This window comes from Rhea pennata, chromosome 12, assembly GCF_028389875.1.
Source record: "Rhea pennata isolate bPtePen1 chromosome 12, bPtePen1.pri, whole genome shotgun sequence".
NCBI classification, from domain to species: domain Eukaryota; kingdom Metazoa; phylum Chordata; class Aves; order Rheiformes; family Rheidae; genus Rhea; species Rhea pennata.
The window spans coordinates 19,680,926-19,702,901 of record NC_084674.1 but is presented as its reverse complement, the minus strand read 5'-3'; the positions used below and the strand labels follow the sequence as shown (position 1 = coordinate 19,702,901).

The window sequence follows — 21,976 nt, the reverse complement described above, 5'->3', positions numbered from 1 at the left end:
GAGTCTTTAAATGTTTTCTTTATGTTTCTTTTGACATAACTTATAATTACAAATGAGTGGCTAATGAATTCAATCTTCTTTTGTTTAAGTCTGTAAATAAAATCATTGTTGATCTTTGAGTGAACTCATGGCCAATGATGGTAACACTGCCATGCCTTACTAGTTAGTAGCATTCGTGTGGCTTTACAGTGAAATATATTTCATTTGTTACAAAATCCTGTTTGAGGGCTGCTGCTTGGCAAATGGAAAAGGCGGTAATGAGAGAGACTGAGCAAGACAGTGGTTATGAATAGGCATAAAGTACACACTAACTCACTGTTTTTTCCAGTTGAGGGGGGGGTAGAAGTCTTACAGGAGTTGCACGCACTTCAGAGTTGACTGGAAATATTCCAGATTATTTTTCATAACGTGTATTTGCTTTCTTCATTCTCCTTTATTTAGAGTTGAACTTTATACGATTTTGATTTAGTACCAATAATTGCTGTTGAAAAGGTGTAAGAATGGAGTCCACAGTAGGAAACAGAAACTAAGGAATGATTATTACAGCCTGTTACAACCTTGCATTTGCAACCTTACAACCTTAAATTACAAGCAGTGTAAGACTAGTGAATCATTTGTCTTGTGCTAACAACTAATTATAACTATGTATAAAAGGTAACATTATTACCCAGGATTAACTCCTGTTGCTTAAGATGGTTTAGGAGTTAGGAGTATTTTGGATGAAGGTGTATTAGATAAATGTACATTGTTTATAACTCCTTAAACTCACTCTTACTGGTAGCAAGTGCTATTTCTTGGTAGTTTTAATGATGGTGACTTTTTTGTTGTTGTTGTAAATAAGATAACTTTACAATCATGAGAATTTCCCTTTAGTTTTTTAAAGGTAGAGCAATTAAATTGGACAGCTTTGTTATCCAAGTTCTTAAACTATTGAAGAAAAACCTCATTACTGATGCATCGTTTCAAGAAACAGAAATAGATACTTGCCCACGGAGATGATATGTCTCTGGAAAGACTTTTGTTTGCAGAAGCGCTCCAGAAATTCCTGTTATCAAAGGCTGAGGACTAAGCATAGCTTGCTTCATTTACGAGTCCACAGACAGCCTCATTACTAGCTTTCATTACGATTCCTTCTTCTCTGCTATGTGTTATGGAGCCTATCATAAAGTAAACATGTACTATGTATGCTGCATTTTTACATTATTTAGTTTCTGTAGAGTCATATGAGATCTATAGGAAAACAACTGGTAACTGTGCCTTGGAATTCATTTTGTTGCACCGTATTGGTTCTGCTCCTCTTTCTACTGAATCAATAAGAAAAATGCCCCAGGGCAGAGCCAGGCTCCTAGATAAGATACCCTTATGATGAGACTTTTGGCAATAAGGTCTCTGTGCAGCTGAAGCATTTAAGTTGCCTAAAGTACTGTTGGAGCATCTCTGAATTCTATAATCTTGTGTTTTACAGATTTACAGAAGCTGGTACAGGACTTCCAACTAGCTCACGGTCCACCCCAGCACTGGGGGCGTTTGGGAGAGGGCGGTTTTGTTTTATTTTTTCCTGCCAAACCACGACTCCCACCTGGGGAACCGGGAGCCGCAAAGCTGCTGTCCACGTGGACTGGTGCTGAAATCACTCGTCCGGCTGCCAGGGCCTCGCCAGCCAAACCCAGAGACATGGCAACAAACGGAACAAAAGTTGCAGATGGACAGATCTCCACGGAAGTCAGTGATGCGTCAATCACCAATGACAAGCCTAAAACCTTGGTAGTAAAAGTGCAGAAGAAGACGGCAGATCTTCCAGACCGAGATACCTGGAAGGGAAAATTTGACTTTCTTATGTCCTGTGTAGGTTATGCCATTGGCTTAGGGAATGTGTGGCGATTTCCATACCTTTGTGGCAAGAATGGTGGAGGTATGCTTGCTGATTCATTCTTACAATCTCCAATATATTTGTATATTGGAAGTCGCTATGAAAATTACCAGTAAAACAGAAATTGTTTTTAGTAGCTTTCTCATTTATACAGGTGGGTGTTTTGTTTTGTTTTTTAAGGGAGTGCAGGAGCTAGAAACAGCCAGTTCTGATTGAAGCCTTTATGCTGTCTGCATGCTGTTGTGATAGATGGAGGCAACAAAATACACGGTGCTGGTGTTTTAGCTTTCTACTTAAATTACTTAAATGATGAGAAAACATATCTTTTGCCTCTCTCTGCCTACTTTAAGATACTGGTTCAGGAATGTGCTTCTCTCTTTTTTGAGAGGTTGTACTTTAGGGGAGAAAATTTTGTTTATTTTCAGATATAATAAGGATGGAAGCACTGGAAACAGCAGTGTTTTTTTCACTGTAATGGGCTTTTTGTTGTTTCTTTTTAGGTGCATTCTTGATTCCCTATTTTCTTACTTTAATTTTTGCTGGAGTGCCACTATTTCTTTTGGAGTGCTCCCTTGGCCAGTACACATCTATCGGAGGCCTTGGAGTGTGGAAGCTTGCACCAATGTTCAAAGGTACAGTATGAAATTAGATTACTTCACATTTCCTTCCAAGTTGTAGAAGTTGCATAAAACGACAGTGCAAGGACAACATTGTGTTGTAGCTTCATTTTTTTACTTAAAACATAATTTTCTACAGAAACATCTTTCTGAGACGTAACTGGCAATTTTGAAATAGGCTGGAGTATTACTCGGGTATTAGAAGCTCAACAGGCTTATTTTTGAACTTTTGTTTTTGTTAGAAATGTGTGAAGACTGTTCAAAATAGTATTTTAAGTCTAGCAATGTTTGATTAGGTATGAAACTTGGTGGCTTTGGTACACAGCAATTTGGTAAATAGTCTTTCTATTCCAGGTCAAAAAGGTATATATCTCCCATCGATCTATATCGAAATGCAAAGGTCACACATTACCAAAGATGGTGATTTCATACTGAATTATGTAAGACAAACTCACTCCACACTTAAGTTCTTTCCTAATTTGGGTTTCTCGTTGCTGGAACCTCAAAGTTTTAGTCCAGATTCTGCACAGCCCCACAAATCTCACGAGCCATTCTTTTCATCCTCTAATCCTAAACTCTTTTGACACTTAAAAGTTCCTGAACTGACTTCTGGACCAGCAGAGAAGCAAGTAACATATTATTAGTTATAAATTGCTTCGCACACAGTAGGATGAACAGTTTCCACAGAGTGAGCTAAAAGTTTGTTTAAAGTAGATTTTGTTCTAGGAAATTTTGTATTGGGAAAACCTAGACAGATTTAAAAAAAAGATTCACATAGCTAAGTATTGTAAGTTTGCTTGAGTTACTGCTGTTTGTAGGGTGCACAATTCAACATATAGTCTTTGTTTCGCATTATGCTGAATATTCTGAGTATCTCTCCTCGCTTAGTGCCAGGTGGCAATTGTCACCAGCCTGAATGTTTTAAAATATCCCTGAAGTCTCGACATGCAATAGAAGAGAAGACACTCTGGAGAGAAGACATTGGGGAACCCCTGGCTCATTTCTTTAGGCTGAGGTGCATAGCATTATATACAGTATTAAATGCTTTTAGCAGTGTACTAAAGGGCTGGCTGGTCTTGTAACTCCCACAGAACTTGTGTGAATCCGTCAGATGTTTCTGTGAGACTGGTGCTTCAGAGAATGAGTTGGCTTAGCTCTCTTCCCTAGAAGTAAAAAAGTCCTGAAAAATCTCAGACAGCAAAAGCTGTGACTGCTCACTGCAGCACACTGAGAACAGGGCACTATGAGCAAGTTTAGAGATGAACAAACTATCACTCAAACTAGTGATCTTTTTATGATGGTACTTCTAAAATTTGAACCTGATTTCTGTGGATTTTAGTAAATGTGCCTGCACTGTACGTTGCATTTACTCTGCCAAACTGCAGCACTTGAACTGATGCTTGTACAAACGTTCCTACAAGTCACCTTATTTTGTTTGTTTCTTTGCAGGTGTTGGACTAGCTGCTGCAGTCCTTTCCTTTTGGCTAAATATTTACTACATTGTGATTATTTCGTGGGCCATATATTACCTGTATAATTCTTTTACCACTGTAAGTGCATGGTGGGTAAAATGGGGGGAGTTTTTTGTTTAGTGAAACGCAAAGTGATAGCTGATTAATTTACCTCAATGTAAAGATGTGATATTAATATAAAATGCATATAAATCCAGTAGGACTTATTTATTAGGAATATTTACTAGGAATTATTTATTAAAGGTAAAGTTTATTTTTTTAAACAAAACACTTAATGTGGGATAGAAAACTGAAGAAAAACATTCCATTCAAAGAATGTCGGGGAGAAGCACAGTAAAAGCCTGTTTTGGAGCTACAAGATTCTCTGTATTATCTATTTGTTTAAATTTTCTCATCCTTCTTAATTCTCGAGGCCACAGATCTTTCATCACTACCCTTTCAGCTTCACTTACTTACACTAGTACTGCTAGTCCTGGGAATGCTATCAAGACACGTAGTATCCCTTTGCCTTCAAGCCCATAGGCTGCCAGTCATTCCTCTGAGAGAAATGCTAGTGTATAGCAGATTTCAATAGTCATCACAGGAATGGTCTTTGTGAAATGGTATCAATGTTCTGTTTTGGTTCAATGGTGGGGAGTTGTATTAAAAGAAATCCCTGTTGAATGGAAGCTCTGATGATTTGCTTAGCTCTGAATGTCCCTTCATTGTTACCTTCACTTTTTAATTTATTTTTAGCTGCCATTTTTTTATTCTTCTTCTCTCCCACAGTCCCCCGGGAAGATTCATTAACTTAGTGGACCTTGTCTCATTTGCGGGTTTTGGCCATCTGAGGAAGCATTCTTACATAAGTCTCGATAGCTAATGCACTGTTGTTCCTTTTTTTTTTTTTTTTCCCTCTGCTTTTTGACTGTATTTTGTCCTTGATTGTCTGTCCTCAGCTTTAAAAAAATAGCCCTTTAAATCACCAAGCTTGCATAGCTACTGTCCAGGAGTGACTTAATCATTGCTTTAGTATCCTCAAATTTGTTACTGGTGTGAAAGGTGAGTGGTAGTCTGGAAGTGGTGCCCTGGCCCCTGTCAGATGAATGCTGGCTTCTCATTCCCCTGAAGCCTCTTGTATTCAAAACGTGCAGTAGTACTCTGTCACGTTTTCTGGCTGAGGGTTTTCCAAGATTAACTCTAAAATTTATGTCATATCTAAATGAGATTTACTGCAATGTATATCATGTGCAAACAAGTTCTGCCCCTCAGAATGTTGGAAAGATACTGTAACATAATGGACACTTGCATAAAATGCGTGTAGAAAACAGAAGGTTTATGTTTCTCTCACCATCCCCTGATCTGAAGGGCAGATGGAAATCTCTGATGACCCGCTGTCACACTTCATGACCTCTAGTGCAGCGAGAGGCAGTGGGTCTCCTGGAGGTCCTTTCTGCTGTCCTTGTTTCTGGTAGAGCTCTCAGTATCCTCTCACACTGTGAGAGGCGCAGCAGGCTCCAAAACATTTTGGCTGATATGTTAGAGGAAGGGGGAAATATTTTCATACCTGATTAACAAAACTGATACAAAGTTAAATAGCTTATAGGGCAGGTATGCTCCCCAGGACGATCAGCGCCTGACAGGACTTGAAGTGTATTGGTTCTCAATTCAACTGTCGTTTCCAGTAAAGAGGGAGATACTTGAGGTAATGCGCAGTTAAAAAGTGTGTGTTTGAGGGGTTGTCTTTTTTTCTTCCTTCTTAAACAGACTCTTCCTTGGAAACACTGTGAGAACCCATGGAATACTGACCGCTGCTTCTCCAATTATACCTTAGCGAATACTACCAACATGACGAGTGCCGTGGTTGAATTTTGGGAGTAAGCTGAGAAAAAAAAAATTCTCTATATCATTTCTGTGCCTATGCAAGGTTCAGCTTGTTGTAATTCATGTACTGTCCTCTGAATTAGCAGCTGTCAAATACACCATTCTGTTTGCTGATTCTAGACGCAACATGCACCAAATGACTGACGGATTGGAAAAACCAGGGCAAATCCGATGGCCGCTAGCAATTACTTTGGGAATTGCCTGGATTCTGGTGTATTTTTGTATCTGGAAGGGGGTAGGCTGGACTGGAAAGGTAAGATTGAAAAGTACTGCAAATATGTTTAAAATGTCCGTTTTACTCAAATATCCTGAAAATTCATGAGGTAAGAGACACTAGAGACAGTCTTACTGGACAAGCACCGTGAAGAATTGCATTCCTGTCTTACTTGCATTGATGCAGCACTGTGTTTTTGAAAGCTGCCTCCTCTGGCCCCAGCCTTGGAAGATGTGTTCACTTAAAGTCATTCCATAAGTGCTTGGCTTTGCCAGAGTTATACTAAATTGCCTAAAAATATGTCTGCTCATTCCTGGGATAAACATTGTATCTCACTTGAATAGAAATGGTTTAAATACAGAATTTCAAACCTAACTAAATAACTGCTTCATTTCCCCTATCTGTAAAGAAGATGGCAAAGTGGATGCTGACTTTGTTGCTCTGGCATCCGCCTAATGGTCCTAATCCACTCTGCTACCTTCAGGAAGGTGGTCAGCAATGGTTTACCTGCACTGTGACCTGACATGGTGTTCAGGGAATTCTGCATTGGGTGCTGTCCCTGCTATATGAAGCTTTCCCTTGAGAAATGCTTCAGTTTTAAGTCTGCTTCAGTTGCTGTTACTGTATTTTGGGGGAAGTAAATGTTTTCTGAAGAGATAACATGCATGGACCATTCTTCTTTCTACATTCACAATGCCTTGTTCCTTCACATTAGGTGGTATATTTCTCTGCTACTTATCCCTATGTTATGCTGCTCATCTTGTTCTTCCGTGGTGTGACACTGCCTGGAGCAAAGGAAGGCATTTTATTCTATGTAACTCCCAACTTCAGTAAGCTTTCAGACTCTGAGGTAAATATTTAATGCTTGTAAACAAAAGTTTCGGTGCTAATTGCCCACCTTTCAGAAATACGACCTCTTCCTCAAGTACAGACACAGATTAAACAAATGTATGTATTTTCTGCAATCAGGTTTGGCTGGATGCTGCCACACAGATTTTCTTCTCGTATGGTCTGGGTCTTGGTTCACTGATTGCCCTTGGAAGTTACAACCCTTTCCATAATAATGTTTACAGGTAAGCAGATGACTGCACATATTGGAATAGCAATTTCCTCTTTCAGCTGGAGCTGGATTCTGTCTTTCGGGGTGCTCTATCAAAGAAATAAAGTATAGTCTCTTAATTTAAAAACTAAATGCTCTAACTAGGTAGTAATATGAATAACCTCATTTATACTAATGGGAGAGATGATGTGTCTTGTTCAGTGTGATGAAATTTGCTCAGAAAAGCTTTCCACAGGAGTAACAGTAATATGCTGATGTACAGTCACGTTACTTTATCTACTGCTTAAAGCACCTTACCTTTGTTCCAGGGATTCCATCATAGTCTGCTGCATAAATTCATGCACAAGCATGTTTGCTGGCTTTGTCATCTTCTCCATTGTTGGATTCATGGCAAATGTCACAAAGAGACCTATTGCAGATGTTGCAGCATCAGGTAGACAATATATCTTTCTCTAAGATGTTTGGTGGCATTAATTTTTGTTTGTATGTTGCATCCAACTGCTTCATGTGACTGATTAAAAACCTCCCCTCAAATCATTCCTTCAGCTCCCAGTCATTTCAGAGGCAGCGACTGCGACAGGGAGAGCGTTGTTTCTAACCTCTCAAGGCGGCACCAGCAAAATCAGTTAATGCCGAGTAGATTGTCTGCCTGACTAGTGCTCACAAACCTTTGGTGTGGAGAGTAGTCAGCTAGGGACTCATCGCAGGCTGACACAATGACTGTTAATGAATTCTGCTTACAGTGACTGCAATTACAAGTGGTGGCAGGACAGTCAGATGCCTCAGTGCTTGGCTTTGACATCAGATTATGAATCTTTTGCTACTAAAGTTCTTAGAAGCAAACAGAAAGTAGGAATAATAGTCATTATGTTTCAGGAAAATGTACTCTGTAATTTTGTTAGATAGTAAATTCATTTTACTGTTTTTTGAGGTTGAGCCCTTAGAGGCAAATGCAATTCTTACCTGTCCAGAACTATAGCTTAAGTCAACTCCCAATCTTGGTTATGAACTCTTCATTATGCAAATCATTTTAACTGGGACAATAAGTTGTCCTTGGAAGGATTCTGTTTACTTCATTTGCAGTTCCTGAATTTTATTCCAGATGAAAAGGCTTAAAGTAGCAGAGCAGATGGTTGCCCTAACCCAGCTGTTGTACCAGATACTCATTTAGCAGTTCTGGCCACAGGGAGGGTTGTGGTAACTATAAAGTTTGGTAGGTAGTCACTGGTGGACAAAATATGTCTTACTAGCAAACACCCCATTGATGAAATAATCTCTGCTTTTCTAGCTAAAGGGAATTTAAGCACTGAGAATAATCTTCAACAAAACACGCATGCAAAGAAATTAGCAAAAAATTTATGATGGCATACACAGCTGTCAAAAAATGCTCTGGAAAGTCAATGGTGTGTGAAATAAGCTTCTTGGGTGTATGTGTTTGATACAGATGTAACTATATAAAGACCTGCAAACAAAACTATTTCTATACCATGTATTAAGCTCCTAAATATCTTTTAAGGCACTTAACAGCCTTTTTGAAGATGCTTATGACCTCCTGTGGACACTAATTCCAATGGGTATTTGGCAATCTAACCCTTTAATTAAGGCTTCTATTTCTCCTAGAAAATTCAGAAAATGACGCTTTCTTTTAGCATCATTAGACATACTGTTTTGCAATTCTTTTTACAGCTTTTTGAGTTAACCTTAACCAGCATGTATCAAGGCTCTTATTCTCAGAAGGTAAAATATAAGTTTGCAAATGGTTTCCTGATCGCAACCTTTCTGATACACATCATTTCTGTTCAGAGAGTCCTAGAAACTAGAACTGGAAAGACCCACCTGCACTTAATTATTCCCACAGGTTTTGGTTTAAAGTAATTTTGAATTTCAAGTGAACCTAAATGCTCTTTAAGGCAAATTTGGGCCAGTTTATGGAATGAAACAGCATGAGTTTCCCCCACCACATTCACATGCATACACTCACTCTTCATTTGGACCTATCGCCGCATATAATTTGAAATTTCAGTAGGCTATCTTGGCAATTTGATGGTTCCTGAAGGTGAAAAAGAAATGAAAGCACTTAAATATGCGTAGCTGTTATAACAAAATGGAAGCTGTTGTTACTATGCTTAACAAGATAAAATAAATAACTGCGAAAAAGCAGATTTGTATCTTTCCAGGGGTGCCTGGAGGATTCTCGGATTCAGAAACTTGAAAGTCACAAGGTAAACCTGGAAGATGCAAATTGATACAACTTGAAAACCCCAAAGTGTGCCGACAGTCTGGCTTACCTTTCTCCTCAGAGTCTAGCGAGCCTATTGCAATGGCATTCTTTGAGCTGTGTTTTTGCATGAGTGCTTACGATCCTACTGCCATATTAGACAGTATAAAACTGTAGAGTTTTTCTGTGTATTCAGTTCTGTGTGATCAAGCTTGGAACACAGGACGATCACTTTAACTTACTGAAACAAGCTCAGATTAATTATTTTCATCTGATTTTGAAAAGCTGTAGCTGCTTCATACAGAGTAGTAGTATCTGCTGCTAGATTTTTCTCTCTCAGGCCCACCAACCAATTCTTAATGGTATCTAATAGTCCATCTGCAAGGAGAGAAAAACAAATGAAGAGATCAGCAACATTTATAATGTAGCTGTCTCCTTAGAGTAGGTTTTGTGTTTTAAAAATAATTTAGGCTAGCATCAGAATAAATAACAATTCTTTAATAGTTATGAGAGTAATTTGTTTATGGGAAAAGATAAAAGTACCTTTTTCAATTAGATAAGCAACAAAATTTAAATAAAACTGTTTTCCTGTGGATTTGCGCCTCTTATAACCTAGCATCCTCCACAAATAACTTCTTTCTATACCCCCAATACATTCCAAACCGGCTTTTCTGAAATTCTGCAGATGTGGGTATGCTGGTCATTTATGTGTGCTGACCATCCGGCTCAGCTGGAGGCTACCTGTTGGACTGTGTAATTCTTGGTTTCTGACTACCTTACTGTTGGTGAAGGATATTAATTTGATGTTTCTTTCCCATTCATCCACAATTTTCACGAAACTTCTAAGATGTATTGTCGTTGGAAAGTGTACGTCTGTCTGTCACATTTGGTTGCAATTTTTCAGTAGATGCAAAGTTGTTACTAAGGGCACAGGCAGAGGACAGAAAAATGGATAAACTTAATTTTCTTTGGAAAGTAGACTAAAACTACTACAATACACTAAGTCAACTTTTTCAATGGCTAGGGGACCAAAAGCATGCAGCAGACAAGTAATGTTGATTTGTCATAATTACGTGCTATGTCTCCTAATGTTTGGAGAATGGCTAGAGATGAGACAGGAACGGACTGGAATCAAAGCTGTGCTGCTTTCTAAGATTAAGGTCTCAATATTGGTGCGAAAATGCAGAATGCTTCTTCTGCGCTCATCTGGCAGTGCCTGTCCTTTTTCCTCTTTAAAGTTTCACGTTAATGATGATCAGCCACTGGATTCTGAAAAAGTTATATATCATTCCTTAGATGTAATGACTTAGCTCTTTATCCACAGCTAACTACTAAAGTTTTTATAGAACTAGAGAGCGTCCAGCTCTCTACTAAAATACTTACCACTGTGTCATTCACTGACACCGACAACAACACAAATCTACCAATTACGTACACAGTGATAAGAGATAATAGCTGGCGTTTCCTGGGAATTCCTATTTGGAGGTCTTTTATGTAAGTTGAATAACTTTTCTCAGCGTCTCTGATTTGATTTCTGCTTTTGGATTTTTTTCCTTCTCTAACTTGAGTTATGCTATAGAAATAATGCAGTAAGCAGATGCGACTCAGTGATTTGTATATTCTTCATTAGACCAGATATTAGAACTACTGTATTTCTTGCATATCAATTTGTGAGGCAACACTTGAAAAAATGGGTTGTTAGTATAAAATCAAACTTACTTACTTGCATTAAAAAAATGAATACTGCTTGCTTTTTTTTTTAGTGAACACATAAGCTTAACTGTCTTTCCTGGAAGACAAGTGAGATCAGTCATGTCTTCAGCATGATCCAAAAGGATCAGCGAGGAAGCTGCAGGTGCAAAGCAGTTTGTCAGCACAGCAGTAACTACACAGGCATGTGGTGTGAGGGTCTGGAATTACTAGATTCGTTACAGTTCAGGTCTGGGTTTTCACTGGGATTTTTCAGTGGCATTTAACTATACATCCCTCCTCTGCCTAAAGAAATCCTATTGCTCGTGAAAGCTTGTTCAGCTATTCGAACTACAGCAGCCTGTCCAATAGGGTTTCGTCCTTCCCTTTTCAAGATGAGGCTAAGACCTGTGGTTTGTGCTCATTTGTGCTTTTATCTTAGATTTGTTTCTTCCTGGCATCTTATCTAGAGTGCCTGAGTCTTGTTGAATGGTCTTTCCTTTCATGGTATTCTTTTTTTTTTTCTTTTGAACAACTTTAACAACAACTGTGGTCTGCATTTCAGTGGAGTGTAAACACAGAAAAATCAAGGACCATTTCCCTTAAGTTTATCTTTCTTTTACTGCTGCCATTAGGAAGATACTGAAGTCGTATCTGTTATTGCTAGTACGTAATTGTTTTCAAATTCTGCATCGCATGTACTTTGACAGTTCAGGTATGTAATGCTAATCTTTGCTTCACTGGTTTGAAAGCTACATTCATGCCAGTTGCCACAGAAAGAATTTTAATGAAAACTGAAAAAATAGGGTATCTGTCTTAGGTGAGGCATACTACTTTTATTTCTATGATTATTTTGGTCTGCTACAGGTTTTTACTCTTCACCTGACACTAGCTGGTTTCCAGCTATTCCATGACAAGAAAAACCTCCCTCTTTTGTAATAAGAATTTATATTCTCCTTCCAACAGCTTACCCTCCCATCAGCAGTTAGGAATACAAATGAAAAGGTCTGCCTGTTTACAGCTACATAGCTTTTTAAAATGTGTACTGCAGAAGAATTCATGGTATGAAATAGCAAATGGGAATACTGTAAATGCTGGTAAGTGTCTTCCATGTTTCTGAGCTGTCTTTGATTCTCTTCTGAACTACTTGGTGTAAATCAGAAGAAAAGCGTTACTGCCATCAGTAAGTACGTACTTCGGAGGGAAAGAAATCTGATCAGTACCTGCAGCCAAGGACAGCAGTCTCTCTGCTATATAAACATGGTCTCTCAGGAGCAGCTTATGAACTGTTTCGGGAGGATTTGTTTGTTTTTGGTTTTATTGTCTTTTTCCTTTTCTTAAAGCAAGATACATGCTGTTTTCTTGGTCTGTGAACACACTGACTCAGCTGAAATCACTGGTCAGCTCTAAGTGCATCCATGGCTAAGAATCATTCAAATAAACCTGAAATGTGTGGACCACTACAAGCAAAATAATCCTAGCGCCCAATCCCATTGATGTCTTCTCTCCTGTTTCTCCTACCAGGTCCTGGACTGGCATTCCTAGCTTATCCAGAAGCAGTTACGCAGTTACCAATTTCTCCTTTGTGGGCCATACTGTTCTTCTCGATGTTGCTTATGCTTGGAATTGACAGTCAGGTAAAATTGGTGTAAAAATTAGCAATGATAATGATGAAAGTTGTCTGCAACTGTACGGTATGAAGTTGGCCTCTTTCTGTGTAGTTGTCACTGTCAGCTGTTGGTGGTGCAGAGCGGTTTCTGGAATGATCAGATGATTAACAGGAGGTAATAAGGAAAAAACTAATAGGGTGAAGGAGCCTAGGGTAGTCAGAAGCTGGTACTGAGGCACTTTCCCTTTTTTGTGAATGGTGGAAGCATATAGAAAATATGTAGCAAGTCTAGTCTGTACACAAAAATAAACTTTCTCTGAAATCATAACCATTCTATCGCAAAATTAAAATACCTTTGAGATGTCCACCAGTGCAGCAAATGCTGGGATGTACTTTACAAGATTTAAATGCCACACAAATTTCTTTAAGACAACTTCAGAACTTACAGAGGAGAAGATTCGGAGTAAAAGGATACAGTGCACATTTCATTTTAAGCACAAGACTTCCAGGAACAAATTCAAGAGGCAATAAGCTCATTACTGAGGACATTCTGCATATTAGCATGTTCTGAAAGTATTACCCATGGGTACGGGCTAAGGCTTTTTTTGGTTCAGGCCTCAGCTGAGATTTATATAGATGGTAAACACAACTGGAAACTAGAGGTTTTGCAAATCCAAATAAGAAGTTATCCTCTAGAATAACTCTACAGATGTGAAATAATAATAATTTTAAAAAAGGAAAATTTTACTTTCCTTGTTCCTAAAAAAAAAAAAAAAAAAAAAAAAAAAAGCTTTCAAGTAAAAGGACCTCACATAGTAAAAAGGACTATGCCCAACAAAAGCATTCGTTAATCAATAATCTATTGAATACTGATAACAAACTATTGTAAACGCTGAGGACAAGTATGCTTTGCACACCAGGACATGGTACTCTGAGGGCTGTGTCAGGGTTTGGCCCCTGCCCAAATGTTTGGCCATCTGAATGTGCCCAGTCACAGACAGAAGAGTCAATCCGCTTGTAGTCAGCTTCAGTTACCAAAGCAACAACCCAAAGTTGGTTGTTGGCATAATCTTGATAGCACATAAAGGAATACGCAGCGTTACTAGTTTAGTACAGAACTAGTCTTTTGGTAGAGTAAATCCATGATTTTCTATAAATGCAAATTAACTTCAGCCTTTGAAGCAAAATATAAAAATGCATCATGAAAAGAAATTGAAAAATCATGTTTTCTATTTCTTTGTTTTTCAGTAAGCTTCAGGCTTGACAATAAAACCTATTGCTCAGTCTAGGGGGAAACTACTGCAAAATTAATTGGGTCAAAAATATTCTTGAAAGAACCTGACTCTAGGCAACTAACAGCTGAGAAAGGTAGTCTAATATTATTAAAAAACAAGATATGACTACAGACTGTTAGGCTTTCTTCATTTTCAGTTCATCAGTGAAACATTTCATGCTCTATAATTCATAAGAACGACTACAAATATTGGTTAAATTCTGACTACCATCCTGAAAATGATTAAAACTTCACATACATTCAAATTTTCATTATTTCAGCCATTATAATGAAAACATTTATTTATATATACACACATATTAAACAAAAATCTGCACTGCTGCAGTGCTTTTCACCTGGAAAACTACATGTCCTCAGTGTAGCTCTGAAAAATTCAATGTAATGATAAGATTTATGAGAAGTATTTGATTTATAATACGTGAGAATCAATCTTGTATAGGAAACACCTTATAGAAAATCATGGATTTACTCTACCAATTAATAATCTCATAAGACTTTTCTTTTTGTGTGTGTGTGTGTGTGTGCGCGCATGCGCGTCTGTTGGCTTTCATGCATGTGAGTAAACCACGGAAAGGCTAGGTATAAGTTTTTGCAGAATGTTCATCACAGAAAAAATAAAAAAGAGCACTTTATTTTAATAAAGCACATACTAGTTCATAGGTTTGAATTTTTAGTGTTTTTCCAGGTGGAAATATTCTTTCATGGATATTTTTAGGCAGAAACAAAGCATTCAGAAGCACTGTTTCCACTAAGTCAAGTGAGTTTTCCTTTATCAGTTAATGGGGCAGTTTTAGGCCAGTGATGAATGCTATGAAAACTTTCCCCTAAATGTAATCCTGCAATTGCAGTGCATCGCACTGTATTTTAATTTTAACTTTTTTTGCAGTTCTGCACTGTGGAAGGATTCATAACAGCCCTGGTGGATGAATTTCCAAAGTTACTGCGCAATCGAAGAGAAATTTTCATTGCTGTTGTCTGCATCGTTTCGTACCTGATTGGGCTGTCGAATATAACTCAGGTTTGTACTGTAACAGAACGCAATACGATGGCTGACGGGCGGTGGGGCAGGTTTGGGGGGGCAGGGGAGTGTTGTGGGGGGGGCGCTCTCTCCTGTCTCTCTCTCTCTCTCTCTCTCTTCCCTCCCCCCCTCCTCGCCCCAGCCTTTTGCCTCTAATGAGGAATCATTAAGAGTGAAGCATCGCATGCTTTTTTTCAGTGCCACTGCAACTGTGTTGTTTATGTTCGTTTGGAAATTCAGTAACGCTTAAGTGTCTTTCCCTACCACTGCCGCCCTGGATCTATCATCAACATTATCTGAATACTTCAGGCAGCAGGCAATAGCTTAAGAGTAAATGCCTGTAATCGGTGGGTGCAGTGAGGCTACCTCATGGTGCAGGTGACAAGAAAGTATCTGTGTCTATGTCTTGTGTTACAGTCCAGGAAGCAATAGCTAGGGCTGTTTCCCATTGCCCCCTCTGATCTGTTAGGTTCAGGGAAATGAGTGAGCTCTTGGCCAAAAAGGAGTACAAACAAAAATCAAACCAGTTAGTTAAATTCTAGAAGTAATGTAAATTTTTGCAATATTGACCTCAAGCTTATAAGACTGAACTTGTTAACATTAATTAATTAATGTGAATATGTTTTTAAGTTTTTTACCACTGTTAGTTAAGGAATAGTAGCTTGCATTTTAATCTATCTATCTTGAAATTGAAATACTTTGTATTTATTTTAACATCTCCTTCTTATATGTTATAGGGTGGAATCTACGTGTTCAAGCTTTTTGACTACTACTCTGCCAGTGGAATGAGTCTCTTGTTCCTTGTATTCTTTGAGTGCATCTCCATATCCTGGTGCTATGGTAAGCAAGATTTTTTTTTTTTCTCCCCACAATTTTACCACATCATAAGGATATTTCATCTGCTAATTTGTTCTTTTGTATGTGTACATACATTAGCTTTGCTTTATGTGCCTGGAACTCCATGGAGGACTTGAAAGAGGCATGAGTACCATCCACAAGCCACTTTCAAGTACCTTATGCATTAGCCTGGGAATCCTTAGATGCTAAGTGTCCCAAGAAAAATAAACAAGTGGCATGTTTCTTCCCCACTTCTTGGGAAGCCTAGATCTTCAGATGTACTTAGGTACTGCTGTTCTCAACATTACAAAGTCCAAGAGACCCAAGTTGCTATGATTTGCTTCCATAAATGACTCTTGTCGCTCTGGAGTCTGGTAGTGGGAGCTCAGCTCCTTGCCAGCTGTATCTTGCATAATTGCCTTAAAATGTCTAGAAGTCTGGGCTGACAATCTATGGTTATTAAGATGACCAAATGTATCATATTCTTGCCATGTACTTACACATTTAACATAAGCTCTGTGTTAGCTAGTCCAAGGACCTACTCTCAGACTTGGTAAAGAACTTTGGTTTGAATTATAAAAGTAAATCGGAACTAGATAAATTGAGCTTGTCTGTTGAAATTAAATACAAGGTTATAAATAATATGATAGACATCTTTTGGAAGATGATGGAGGGTTCGTAAATAATAGTAGAACTACTCTTTACTTCTAGACACAGTTCTGTAGGCATATTGTGCATATATACCAGTATAGAGTGAAGATTATGCTGTTAGTTAAGGCAGGGATGGATTTTTTTTTTTTTTTAATTTGCTCTGTTAAATACCATTCTAAGTCTCTCCAGATTAGACAAGATCAAAAAGACTTAAAGTTGAAATTAACCCAGGGTATTTTATTGCATCTGACCTTCAGATACACTGACTTGCTCAATCTTGGCATGAGAATATTTTACAGGTAGCTAATGAATTAATTGTGATGCAGAAGGATGAAAATAATGCAAATGATTCTTGGTGCTCTTGAGTCTGTACATATCTCCCCTGTTCATATAGGTGAAAAGTTATGTCAGAGCCTGTATAGGCTCTTCTAGGACAGTCTCTCAAACCCCTTCAACTTTAGTTGAATCAGTTATCTAATAAGTTTCTATACTGTTTCTAACTTCCATGTTTAGGTGTTAACAGATTTTATGACAACATCCAAGAGATGGTGGGATACAGACCCTGCATCTGGTGGAAACTCTGCTGGTCTTTCTTCACTCCTATCATTGTGGCAGTAAGAAACAAACTTTTTTTTATATAATTTGAACAATATAAATGATGTGGACCATGTACAACACTGTTGCAATTTCTATCCCATTAGGATCACACTAATTCTGACCTCATTCCTTATTTAAAGATGTGAGCAATTTCACTGAAGGCAAGAGGCAAAAGATGGTATCAATAGAGGAAGCCTGTGCCCTAAGAAAAGAAGCCTTGCACAATTTTAAGATTTGTATTAATCCTCTGGAAATAAAAGCTAACCAAGGGCTCATAGTAGAGATAGAAAGCTGAGAGAGACATATAATATACAAGTGGTGGTCAAAATTGAGGATTTATCAATCTCTCTAAAGTCTAAAATTTCCACATGCACAAAAATGCTTGCTTCTTGTAAAACAAATTCCTTCACAGGCACTATTCTGATGACATTAGAATTATAAACTGAAATTCTGCTGTCACAGGATTCTATGGAACATATTATCCAGTTTATGCTATATTGCTGTTGGAGTTTCCAGCAAACTTTGTGAGGATTTTGTGCATTGGGAACTATAGTTCAGTCTTTTACAGTGATTTCTAAGCTTTATTCATTTAAGCCCATATAGTGTATTTTGGAAATAATAAGCAAAGAAATTTGAACTTGATATACATAATGTAGCAAACCCAAATGCAATATAAAATTTGTAACCATGTAGACAATAATACTTTTCACCCACTGATATTTCTCTCTTATTCCCTTATAAGTCACCAAAGATCATAGAAAAGCAAACAAACAGCACTAAAGAGAGGCACGGAATTCATTTTCTACTGAGGGTTCCTTGATTTATCTCTACCCAAATGAAGAAGCCTTTTATTTTTCTGAAAATAATTCTTCAGAAAAAAAAAATATATATATATATATTTTGCTTACTTCAGTAGTATCATAGGAAGAGGAAGAAGATACTGGATGTAAAACCTAGCAAATTTCTTCTGTCTTGTAAAATCTTCAACAGAATTTGTTGTCCAGTGCCAATTCAAAGGTGATAATGATATGACAATAAACACAGCCACACATTCTCCTCTCTGGGAAAGTCTTCCACACTAAGGTTCAACCTGGGATCAGAGTGAGCTTCTTTTTTTTGCTGATTCAGTTAAGCAGGTCTTCTCTGATGCAAGCTGTTTTTAGACATTTGCTGGGACAGAAGTCTCCCTGGGGAACCTGAAGGAAAAAATACCATGTTTTCAGGTAATCTGTTTGAAAAACCACCCAAAAGCAACCCACAAATGATGCAGTTCAATGCTACAGAATACAAGTATTCTTGGGGAAGTATTCCCTAGAATCCCCATCTTTCCCAATAGCCCCCTTCCCTCTGATTTTGTGCAGGTTATCTGAGGACTCTACTAGTACCAGTGGATTCCAAGTACCAGCACACATGGATAATCTGAGATGCAGGTTATGTATGTGAAAATGCAGCAAAAATACTAACTTTGGTAACAAGCAGTTTGGGAAATTAACAAGAGCTCATCTCTTGTTATTGAAAGATTCAAAGTGGTTCTCACATTTCCTAAGACAAGTTCTGTTGTACAGGCAGATCTGTAGCGACTTACTGAGCTGCAGGGTGCATTCTGACCGCACTCATTTCCCATTATGAGAGTGCTCAGAGGATCTGAACAGTACCAAAGCCTCTGGGCCAAGCACTCCAAGGTGGTGATACAAGAGAGGTCATTAGAGGCACAGGCTTTGAAGAACACTTCTACTGAGCATCTAGGAGTCTGTGCTGACCTGTGCGTAGAGCTGTACTGAAACTATTATTAAATCTGTTGGTTTCCATTACGTTTCTTAATGAAACTTTAAACAATTTCACAACTACAGAATTTACAATCCAGCTATTTGCACGTTCCCACATTAGAGAATAAGCTAGTAGGGAATCGGTCAGTGCAGTGGGCTGACATTTGCCTGTTTTCTGCAGTCCTCCACCTGCAAGATTGGCCTGTAGCCCCCTCTACAAGCTAGTACCAAGGGGTCTAGCATTAGGGAGCAAAGGAACCCTTTTCTCTCTACCCAGATGTAGAAGCAGTCTTGGGACCGAGGTCCAAGTCAACCCCAAAGAATTCCTGAACGCAGAACACTGGAAATCTCATCCAAACCCCTTTTTGCCACTATTTTTCAGGGAGTGTTTATCTTCAGCGCAGTCCAAATGACTCCCCTCACAATGGGAAATTACGTTTTCCCCAAATGGGGCCAAGGGGTTGGCTGGTTCATGGCTTTGTCTTCTATGGTGCTGATACCAGGCTATATGGCATACATGTTCCTTACCCTGAAAGGCTCCTTAAAACAGGTAAGTAAGTCACTCTCTTTCCTGCCTGCATGATTCCATTTTGAAAGACCTATGTGCACTGACAAAAAAATTGCTGGGAATTAATTTTACAGTTATATACTTACTGTGGCCACACTGGCTTAGCCCGGTTATTTTGCAGCAAGCTGAAAAATATAAAAAGCATGTATTAAACAGAGAAAAGACACTGTCTTGTACTGTCTGTGAGGTCCTTATTTCCAGATTTTGACATTTTCAGGCAGGTTGCATTTCAGTCTTTTATATCTAGAAAACAAAGTAGCAGTTTATGAAATATGTAAATTTTACAAAGTCAGAAAGGCTACTGTCATATATCAAGGCAGGTAAGCTCCTAAGGAATCAGAGTCAGACTCCCACAAGTAAACCAGCGTAGCTCTTGGTTTCCATGAATCTACCCACAGTGGACCTATCTATCATCTTTCTGCAGTGTGATCAAGCAAGATTCGCACTCCAGTTCTGCATTACAGCCAGAAATGTTCTAGATTACAATGGCCACTTTGCTCTATTGCAGCTGAGAGAAAGCAGATGTAGATCTTGGGAACATACCTTATGATTATAGTATACCTCCCTTTAGTCTCTAATTAAGAATTTCTATGATTTTTTTTTAACAGTTCTTTTTATTAAGACAAGGAATAGTTGAGGCCTTTTTCTCTTTTTAGCCTCCCTGTGCATCCTTATTTTATCTGTTAAAAAGGAGATGATACCTTCTATGTCAGGGGGTCTTCTATGGCTTGAATCCGTATTAAGGTCCTCAGGGAGATGCTGCTAAAGTAGTGTGAAATGTTACTAAGGTTACTGATCAGATCACTGTTTAGTTATCACATACCACTGCCATGTTTATTTTTTTTTAATCTGGGTACATCCCTCAGTTTTCCCTCTCCAGACAATAATCCCATTCTGTGCATAGGAGACACTTCCTCAGCATGAGTGTTGAAACACACATCTCTGTCCTCTATGATTGTGGGAACAAAGATCGTCAAAATGATTTTGTCAGAGTTTCTGGAATACTCTGAAATCAGCTGAAACAGCCATCCTTGCAAAGAGACAGATGATCTTAATCAGAATTGACTGGTAATGCCTCATGAATTGCTCAGACCTGGATCCAAACACTTGTCCTCAGCAAGTTTTAAAAGACTAAGCGATACTTCACAAAAGTCTAGGAAAATTTTCTGTTTTGAAATATGTTTGCTCTTAGCTCATACTCTTTGAATATCTCTCCCTTGTTCTGATGCAAGTACTTAAGTACAAATAGAGAACTGTTGCTCTGAAGCATAGCAGGGTTGTATAAGATCACAGCAAATTTCCTCTGTTCTCTCCTGCTGTGATTAAGGTTCCCTTTTTGAAAGGATCGACAGAAGATCATTAGGAGGAGCTTACAGCTCTTGTGGGCTTTGGCAATCCAAACTGGGCCCTCCTTCTTGATAAGAGTATGAACTGCACAGACAAGCTTCAGGAATGGAAAAGTCAAAAGGATTAGGAAAAGCAAAAGAAACAAAAGGTTTAAAACACAAGTCTGCCTTACCTGTTGTATCCTTGGAGGTAGTAACTCCTAGAAGCTGCTGCCAGGTCTGTCTAGTCTCTTCTGCTTCCTGGGGAGGGTCTCTGTCACTTCGGAGATCCAGCTTTGGGCTCCCTGCTGCCTACTGCAAACCTATAGCCTCTACGCTTGACCCGCGGGCTCCTAGCAGAGCTGTTCCTCTCCTGCCTCATGCTGCAGTCTGGCAAAACTTTTCTCCTATCCATGCTCAGTTCTTAATGCCTGGCATATACCATTTTGTGCTCTTTCAGCAAAATGTCATGTTCAGAACACAGCTAGAACTGTCCAAAAATATTTACAGACTAAGCCTTGTGCATTTAGGCCCTTGGAATAGACAAAATTCTTCATTGTAGCCATAACAACTAGAGAGAAGCACTTAGGGGTTGCCTTTAAAAAAAAAAAAAAAAAAAAAAAAAACAAACAACCCAAAAAAAAAAAAACCTTAGAAACACTTACTGACTGCTTCACTTCTTTTGTTTTGCTTTAAACAGCGCATCCAAGTAATGATCCAACCAAGCGAAGACATCAGTCATCCTGAAAATGGGCCAGATCAGGCCCAACAGAGCAACTCTGCAAACAAAGAAGCGTATATCTAAACTTCTGTATTGTAAAAGTACCAATGCTACTCCAGAAAAACAAAAAATATGGTTGAATATGACCACAAATTTATGTCTGAGAATATAATTACCTACCTCTAGTGGCAAAAAAAAAAAAAAAAAAAAAAAAAAGAAAAAGAAAAAAAGGTCATCTCCACTACAAGGAATCTCCATGAGTATGATCCAACTATTGTGTGGGCTCAGATGTTGACAGTGTTTTGTGTTCTCTGGCAATCCACAGACTGTTAATGTTTTTATCCTTTCACAATAATAGTTGCATATCTTGGAATTTGTAAACTGATGTTGAAGACCTTTTTAATCTACCTTTTAGCACAACAATTTGAAGTTTTGTGCTACTGATTTTTAGTAGTTTATCAGTATTTCTTACTGCTGAATCCCAAGACTGTTATTTCTGATTTTGCAGGAGTAAAATTAAATTTGAAATTGTTTTGTACACAAGAATGAAGTATTTTGTAAACAGGTGATTTCCAGTGGAAAAGGTC

General features: G+C 38.4%; 1 protein-coding gene across 1 annotated transcript; it reads left to right on the top strand.

Annotated features, from left to right (window-relative positions):
- Positions 1-1,674: 1,674 nt before the first annotated feature.
- SLC6A1 (solute carrier family 6 member 1) lies at positions 1,675-21,531 on the top strand. The gene is made up of 14 exons (XM_062585212.1): positions 1,675-1,912; positions 2,371-2,502; positions 3,937-4,037; positions 5,706-5,815; positions 5,943-6,075; positions 6,752-6,886; positions 7,006-7,109; positions 7,405-7,529; positions 12,528-12,640; positions 14,793-14,924; positions 15,662-15,764; positions 16,926-17,026; positions 19,158-19,325; positions 21,369-21,531. The coding sequence occupies exons 1-14, from the start codon at positions 1,675-1,677 to the stop codon at positions 21,471-21,473; spliced, it is 1,800 nt and encodes a 599-aa protein (XP_062441196.1). The 3' UTR covers positions 21,474-21,531.
- Positions 21,532-21,976: the final 445 nt, after the last annotated feature.

What these genes read in the sequence shown, in the direction of transcription:
- SLC6A1 (XM_062585212.1), top strand. Translation starts at nt 1,675, where the DNA reads ATGGCAACAAACGGAACAAAAGTTGCAGATGGACAGATCTCCACGGAA. An exon ending in GGGTAGGCTGGACTGGAAAG is followed by an intron (nt 6,076 to 6,751) that starts GTAAGATTGAAA and finishes CCTTCACATTAG; the next exon opens with GTGGTATATTTCTCTGCTAC. An exon ending in TGAAAGGCTCCTTAAAACAG is followed by an intron (nt 19,326 to 21,368) that starts GTAAGTAAGTCA and finishes TGCTTTAAACAG; the next exon opens with CGCATCCAAGTAATGATCCA.